This window comes from Eschscholzia californica, unplaced genomic scaffold (genome assembly GCF_041429995.1).
Source record: "Eschscholzia californica isolate CP2 unplaced genomic scaffold, dmEscCali1.0.p SCAF_1, whole genome shotgun sequence".
In the NCBI taxonomy this organism is placed as follows: Eukaryota; Viridiplantae; Streptophyta; class Magnoliopsida; order Ranunculales; family Papaveraceae; genus Eschscholzia; species Eschscholzia californica.
Window position 1 is genome coordinate 80251680 of NW_028238198.1, and position 8709 is coordinate 80260388.

The window sequence follows — 8709 nt, forward strand, 5'->3', positions numbered from 1 at the left end:
GGGAAAACCCCAGATCCAGACCCCTCTTCGTCTGGGAATTTCCAGACGAAGAGGAACCCCTCTTCGTCTGGAATTTCCAGACGAAGAGGACCCCTCTTCGTCTGGATTTTCCAGACGAAGAGGACCCCTCTTCGTCTGGATTTTCCAGACGAAGAGGAACCCCTCTTCGTCTGGATTTTCCAGACGAAGAGGAACCCCTCTTCGTCTGGATTTTCCAGACGAAGAGGAACCCCTCTTCGTCTGGATTTTCCAGACGAAGAGGAACCCCTCTTCGTCTGGATTTTCCAGACGAAGAGGAACCCCTCTTCGTCTGGATTTTCCAGACGAAGAGGAACCCCTCTTCGTCTGGATTTTCCAGACGAAGAGGAACCCCTCTTCGTCTGGATTTTCCAGACGAAGAGGAACCCCTCTTCGTCTGGATTTTCCAGACGAAGAGGACCCCTCTTCGTCTGGATTTTCCAGACGAAGAGGAACCCCTCTTCGTCTGGATTTTCCAGACGAAGAGGACCCCTCTTCGTCTGGAAAATCCAGACGAAGAGGTGTCTGGATCTGGGGTTTTCCCCAGATCCAGACGGTTTCCGGCGAAGGGTTTCCCTTCGCCGGAAACCTAACAGAGAGAGAAGAGGGAGAGGGGAAGAGAGAGAGAAGAAGAAGGAGAGAGAGAAGAAGAAGGAGAGAGAGAGAGAAGAAGAAGGAAGGAGATGGTTGGAGAAGAAGAAGGAGATGGTTGGAGAAGAAGAAGTTAAAAAAAAAAAAAAAAAAAAAAAAAAAAAATGGTGGTCGCCGGAAATGATGTCGCCGGCGACATTTTCCGGCGACATTTTCCGGCGACCTTATGTGGACAAATGTGACGTGGAAATTGCTTGGTGAGGTGGACAAAGAGAAAGAAAACACATTTAAATTACGAATTTGCCATAAGGGTATAATGGAGAAGCTTACAAAAATATGGTGGGGCCAAATAGGAAATTGGGGCCAAAACGAACTGCCGGACACAATTGGGGGCCAAAACGGTGAGTTGGTCACAATATGGGGGCCAAAACGGAATTAACCCTTTTTTAAATCCATTTGTTCATTTATTTAAATAGATTTTTGTATTAGTGATCAACATAGCCATTTTTATAACACAGTTGTGTTAGTTGATCATTATGTTGTAATAAAATACGTAGCGTGTGCACAAATGTGAAATATGAAACTTCCGTAAATGCACGACTAATATCACTAGTATCACTTGTTATGGGCATACAACTAAATCAACCCCAAGGGTTAATTATTCATACCTAATAATCCCTCAAAGCTACTTTGCTATGAGTCTAAAGTTCAAACTAAGTCAAAAAAAGCACAACATAGGAGAACAATGCCAAAAAAAAGAGTACAATTCTTCCATCTATACCAACCGACGATTACAAAACGCACACAAAAAAAATCATCAATTTAATTTTATGAACTACACATTGTTACTTTTGAGGCAAGCAACCACGGTATCGCCACCACCACCATTGCCATCACCAACACCAACAACTACGCTATTCACGTTACTTAAGCTACTCGGAGTCTTTCTATGGGGCTTGGCTTCGTGTAACATGGAAACAACGTCTCTCATGGAAGGACGGTCGGCTGGGTTACGACTTGTGCAAAGTAATGCTACTCTCAATACTAACATCATCTCTTCCCTTACGGACGTGCCCGATGCACCAGCATTTTTGTCTAGGATATCAGTGATACCATCTTTCGCCTTGATCTTGGACTTCACCCAATCAACAATGCTATTTCCTTCTCCAAATTCAGCTTCCACTGACTTTTTCCCGCTTAAGATCTCCATTAGAACTACTCCAAAACTGTATATATCGCTCTTTTCATCCACTTGCAATGTGTATGCATACTCTGCAAAACCGAACATATTGAAACTCACATCAATTTTGCTTTTCACAAATTAACATTACAATTTTTTATTATGATTGATCATAGTACTTTTTTTTAAAAGTAAAGTTGACCCGACATAAACGACCTTTAAATCGGATAAGTTAGACCCAAGGGTGTCTCCAAAGGCGCACCATCCTTTTGTTTTTAGCACATCCCTCTCTCTTTGTACTCCCCGTGAGCCACAAATTGAGCAGTCTGAAGCCTAATAATTGGGGCAGTCTGAAGATTCTCGGACGGGACCTGATCTGTGTTATTCAAACCCAACACGGATAAGGCCTAGTCCAAGTGCCTTGAGACTGCCACAAACAGTGGACGTGAAGAAAAACAAAGGTCCAAGAATAATATGAAAGACGCCTAATAGACCCAAACCTCGAATTAAAAACCTAAAATTTTGGTGTAGAATTTATCTAATAAACAAGAGAAAGAAGGGGAATATAACTCACCAGGGGCAATATAGCCACAAGAACCAGCAATAACAGACATAGATTCATTAGTTTGAATCAATTTAGCCACACCAAAATCAGCAACCCTAGCTTCCATCTCACCATCCAATAGTATATTACATGGTTTAACATCTCTATGTACAATAACAGGATCACAATCATGGTGTAGGTAACAAATACCTTGAGCCACTCCTAATGCTATCTTATACCTAATCACCCAATCATTATTCTCTCCTTTACTTTTTCCATGTAATAATTCATCTAAACTTCCACCTGGCATATACTCATAGAGTAGTAACGTACTTTCCCTGTTCCTGATACACCCTAACAATCTCACTATATTTCTGTGTCTTACGTTACCCAATACCTCTACTTCTGCTAACACTCCTTTTACACCTCCTCCTTTTTTCATCATCGTTATCATCCTAGCCGTCTCTTTTCGTTTGGACCCCACCCATAATTTTTTAACTGCTATGATCTCGCCATTTGGCATTTCAGCTTTATATACTGTTCCTGTGGACCCCATTCCTATTATTTTATCACTCGTTGATAAACATTCTAATACATCATCCACCGTATAATTCAATCTCTGAAATGCTGTTAATTTCCACGGTCCTGATTTATTCTTATCTTCTTCTTCAGATTTTAATCTACGGCTATAACTTGCTTGAAAACATTTACTACCAGCGATCAAGATGAAAATACCAATCCCGAAAGCAACCGCCATTATCCACACTATAGCTCCGGTTATCTTTTTCTGTTCGTGCCGGAATCTGACACTTTCGTCTTCTTTATTGCCGGAACTGTCAAGTTTTCCGGTGAAACAAGGCCTTTTTAAAATCTCACCACATAGATCTTTGTTACCGGAAAATGACGATGGATGAAGATTAGGAAATATTGTACCAGAAGATGGAATTGATCCGGTGAGAATGTTAAAGGAGACATTGAAACTTTCTAGGGTTTTACAAGTATCGAAATTAGAAGGAATTGAACCAGATAAAAGATTATGAGATAGATCTATATCTGTAATTGAAGGAAGAGTTGATAATTCCCAAGGAATTATACCTGAAAGTGAATTATTTCGAAGATTTAAGCATAAAAGTTTCTCACAGTTTCCAATATCCCAAGGAATACTTCCATTAAAATCATTTCCTTCTAATTCAAGTTTATATAAACTTTTACATCCAATGAAATCTGGAATTCTTCCATTTAGGTTACTGAAACTAGCTGAGAAGATCTGAAGATTCGATGCTTTCCAAATGTTTTCAGGTAATTCTGGTTCAAATCTGTTCTTAGAAATGTTTAAGTATTCTAATCTGACTGAATTACCTAGATCTGATGGAATCTTACCTGAAAATTCATTCATACTTAGATCCATATATGTCAAATTAGGTAAAGATCCAAAACCGATTGGAATCGATCCATTGAGTTTGTTATTTTCGATTCTAAATCTCCAAAGTGAAGAACATTTTGAGAGAGAATTTGGAAGTTGAGATTCAAATTTGTTGGAAAAGAGGATTAATCGAACCAGTTTGTTTCCGTAACAAAGAGTCGGTGGAATTGGACCAGATAATGAGTTTGAAGAGAGATCTAGTTTCTGTAATTTTGAATTTAACCCTAGATTTCTTGGAATATAACCGGTGAATGAATTGTTCCAGAGAAGTAAAGTTTCAAGATTTGGAAGTTCTCCGATGAAATCTGGAATTTTTCCGGTAAGATTATTGCTTAATAAGCTTAAAAGAGTTAGTTCTTTTAATGAAGAAAATTCTTCAGGAATTTGACCAGTTAATTGATTATCTGATAAATCAAGAGCTTTAAGAGCTACTAATTTTGAAAAACTAACTGGAATTTCACCAATAAATTGATTTTTAAAGAGAAATAGAGATTCAAGAGCTGTTAAATTCCCTAATTCTGATGCTAATTGACCTGATAAATTTGCAGATGATATATCAAGGTATTTGAGATTTGGTAACAAGCTGATTTCAACTGGAATACCTCCATTAAAGTAATTATATCCAATCTCTAAATGTTCAAGTTGGTTTAGAAACCCTAACTCCGGCGGAATTTCCCCTGTTAATGAGTTTCCAGCCAAATGTAGATACTTCAATGTCGGAATTCTTCCATAACTCGCCGGAATACCACCATCAAAGTAGCTTCCACCAAGATTAAGTTGTTCGAGAACTCGAAGGCGAGTAAATTCGAGTGGAAGAGAACCAGTGAAGCTGTTACTATAAGCATCAAAAACTAATAAAGATTTGAACTTTGAGATACCAAGAGGGAAATTTCCACTGAAATTATTATGACTAATATCAAGAGATTGAAGTTGATATAATTCAAAAATGGAGGTACTAAGAAGACCATCAAATGAATTTCCACTCAAATTGAAGTAATTTAACTCAGTTAAGAATTTGATTTGAGGTGGAATTGAACCAGAAAGATTTCTATGAGATAGATCAAGTGAAATAATATCATGGGTTTTTGTATCACATTCAATTCCTGACCATGAACACCAAAAAGGGTTGGATGAATTTGTTAGTAGTGATATTGAAGTGGCATTCCAATCACTAAGAGAAGATAAAGGGTCTTTGAGAGAGGTTTTTAGAGAGAGAAGAGAGAGAAGTTGGAGTGATTTTGGAGTTGGAGTTGGTGTTGATGAAGAAACTGGAATTTGGGAAATGAAGATGAAGAAGAGATGAAGAAGAAGAAGATGAAGAAGGAGAAGAGGAGAATTGAGATGTTTCATGGTTTTTTGAGGTGGTGGAATTGTGGGGATGAAGAATGACATTTGAAATTTGAAGAAAGGAATTTAATGGTGGAGAAGTTTTGATGGTTTGAATTGCTTTTTGGGAGTGCTTGGCGCAAAGGGTGTTTCATGATGATTGCTGGTTATTGGTTTGGTGGGCATGAAATTTTAGAGAGAGAGAAAGAGAAAGATTTTAGAGAGAGAAACACAAGGCAAAGTTAAAGAACAGTGCATAGTGCTTCTTATACCATCTCCAGTACAAGTAAATCCTTCTGATTAAAAATGAAAGAAAGAAAAGAAAAGATAACAAGAAAGAAAATTCTTTTGAACTGTTGAGGTATTTCAGAGGATTATTTGTCAAGGACCAAGGCTTTCTTTTAGGTGTTGCAAGAAGGACCAACTGACCAAGGTTATCTTCAACTGTTATGGGTGCCCCACTAAATAGAGCCATTTGTATATTTGTTACTAGAATCACATGTTTTTGGATATATCTATGGATACTTTTTAACATTATATGTATCTAAATCTTGGTATACGAGTGTACGAACCAGTTTATTAAATTGATAGATGTATTTAACGAAAGTTAGTCAAAATTTTATACAAATATTTTGTTTTAGAGAAAAATGATCATTCAATTTTTTTTTTCCTCTTCAGTTCCCTAAGTATCGCAACACCTTTAGAAGAAATTTGCGACAACTTTACAAGAGATTAGCAACATCTTGGAAGAGCTTTGCAACCCCGTGCAAAGAGTATAAGAATATTCGCTTTTAATCAAACAAAATAAAAAAATTTGGATTTTTAACATATAAAAAATACAAATTTAAGTTTTTAACTTAAAAAATTATAATGCTAAACACTTCGTCTCTTTTTTTTTTGTTGAAATGCACTTCGTCTCTTATTAATGTAGAATTGTTTTGCATTATAATTTTTTAAGGTCTTGCCATTACAAAGATTATGGTGATAATAACATGTTATATAATTGTGTGGACAAGTCTTTCAGGTCACAAGCGATTGTCCGCTTTAGGGGTTTAAGAGCTCAAAACTTTAAAATGTCTTCACGTGAAAGAGTGTGCTTAAATTTTTATAAGAGGCATCACCCTTTGTCTCACACCAACATGAGTTTGGTTTACACATTTTCATTTAATTCATTTGTTGTTTTTTGTCTAATATCTACTTCCCCTTTGTCTCACACCAACATGAGTTTGCTTTACACCTCTTAACAAAAAAAAAAAAAAGAGTTTGCTTTACACATTCTTCATTTAATTCATTTGTTTTTCTCTTTTTTGTCACATATCTACTTCTTTTTTCCGATGAGATATATATTAAAAGAAAAAAAAACACACCCACAAGGTCTTACAAACCAAACTAACTTAAAGATGAAACAAAAGAAGGCTCGACATTCCATACATAATTCTGACCATTTATTATGTCCCATTTAACTAGAGCATCTGCTTTGGTATTGTTTTCCTTGGGAGTATGGGAGAAGATGATGTATGTGATCTGGTGTTTGAGAGCGAGAGACGGAGCTATGATCTTTTTAGATTGCCAGTGCAGACCTTCCTTCTGATCCTTGATGTAGTTGATGATGTTGAGATTATCACTTTCGAGATGAACATGTTGAATTTGAAGTTGGCTTGCCCATAAGATGCTGTATTGAATGGTCAGGCTTTCACATTCTTCTGAATTCTGTCCTCTCACGGTATCTGCTACAGCTATGATGAAACTTGCATCTTCATCATGAATAATATACCCTATTCCAGCTGGTTCTGTAAAGTGCATGAAAGAGTCGTCTACATTGATTTTGAGATATAGTGTCGATCGAGGTCTCCATTGTTGATTCCTTGGTTTTGATCTGCATTTCTAGCTTTCCATATAAATCATAATATTTTGGCATATAGTGTTGCATTTTCCTAATCTGGTTGTTTCCATTGCTGAATTCATTGCCAAACCGATAGCAAGTGTTCTGAAAGAACCTGAAAATGAAATCATATAGCCCTGACATAGTTACAGTGAAGCATCACATGGTCTATTGTTTCGGGTTCCTCACAGTTCGTACAATTGTATATATTACCAATATAACTGCCAATTTTGTCCCTTACTGGTAGACTATTGATGCAACATTTCCAAAGAAATAGTTTTATACGAGGTATCGTGTTCATATTCCATATAAAGAATCAGTCATTCGTTTCATCCATACCCGTAGTGTTTCCATTCCTCAAATAATTATACATAGATTTAATAGAAAACTTGCTTGATTTGGTCAACGTCCATTTAGCGGTATCCTCCTTGTCATCCTGCAAGTTACTACTAAGAATGACATTGCAGATATCAATATCAAAACAATTGTTAAGCAGTTCAGTATTCCAGTTGTTGTTAGTAATTAGTCGGGCAATCCATTCAAGGCTAGAGTTATGCTGGTTATTAATGGGGGGATGGTTTGAGATCTAGTAATTATTAATCTTAGTCCCTTTATTGATATCCCAGAAGACTAACCTCTCCATATGGCTAAACTGATTACTGATCGCTTTCCAAGGCCAAGAATTATTAGCCTTAGGAGGGAGAGGTTTAGAAGATTTTGGGAAATACTTTGCTTTGAGGGATTGGACCCAGATGGAGTGGGGATTGTTAAGAAGCCGCCAGTTAAGTTTGAGGAGAAAGACTATGTTGTCAAGTAGCGGGAGTCGGAGGCCTAGACCACCCGATTTACGTGGCTTACAAATGGCGTATCAGTTGATGGTGTGAAAGGTTTTGACTTTTCCCCACCAGAAAGTTCTTTGGATGGTCTCGATGCCGCTGCAAATGCCTTTGGGAATGACAAACCACTGCATCTGGTATCGGAGAAAGACCGCTGCTATAGTGGATATGACTATAGAGCGACCAGCTTGGGAGAGAAGATTGGTTTGCCATTTGGAGAGTTTGTTCTGGATTTGAGTGAAAAGGGATTGTTTTTTATTTTTATCAATGAAAATATTAGTGCCAAGATATTTATCCCCAGAGGAGGACTGGTGAACTTTAAGATCGTCTAATATCTACTTCAAACAGGATTACTCTCATACTGGGGAGAAAATTGCCTTATAAAATGACGGTCTACAAAACATGCAGTAAAAGTATCCTAGCATGGGTTCCGAATCGCAAATAATAGAAGGTCACTAAAAGCAAATATACATACCTTTTTTTTGTTGAACTAAAAGAAAATATACATATCTTTTTTTGTTGAACTAAAAGCAAATATACAAACCCAAATTTAATTAATACCTTGAGAAAGTCTGTTAGGAACGAAAAACATACATGGAAAACACATAAATGTTTAAGATTGGTTGATGACTCAAAACATGTTGCAAAGATGAATATTTATCGTTCGCAATAGAATTTAAGCGGATCAATGTCGTAGAATATATGACTACGAATCCCATTATAAAAATAGATGATTTATTCCTTGTACTCAATCGGATCAATGTTGTAGAACATTTATCGTTCGCAATAAGATTAAAGAATGATCAAGATATTAAAATTTACGAAAGAAAAAAAATTATAACTATATGCGTGAATTTTCTATAAATCTCTTCTTACATTTATTTTTAATAAGAATGTTTTAGTAAGTTA

At 36.7% G+C, this 8709-nt stretch overlaps 1 protein-coding gene across 1 annotated transcript; it reads right to left on the reverse strand.

Annotated features, from left to right (window-relative positions):
- Positions 1 to 1178: 1178 nt before the first annotated feature.
- On the reverse strand, positions 1179 to 5320 carry PXY (Leucine-rich repeat protein kinase family protein). The gene is made up of 2 exons (XM_086656205.1): positions 2364 to 5320; positions 1179 to 1881 (listed from the first exon to the last, which is right to left on the reverse strand). Exons 1-2 carry the CDS (start codon positions 5146 to 5148, stop codon positions 1445 to 1447), a joined length of 3222 nt encoding a protein of 1073 aa, XP_086512331.1. The 5' UTR covers positions 5149 to 5320; the 3' UTR covers positions 1179 to 1444.
- Positions 5321 to 8709: the final 3389 nt, after the last annotated feature.

Excerpts from the sequence above, each read along its gene's own strand:
- PXY (XM_086656205.1), bottom strand. The coding sequence starts at position 5,148 with ATGTCATTCTTCATCCCCACAATTCCACCACCTCAAAAAACCATGAAA. Across the intron at positions 1,882-2,363 it reads TTGTGGCTATATTGCCCCTG|AGTATGCATACACATTGCAA; the intron begins GTGAGTTATATT and ends TCGGTTTTGCAG.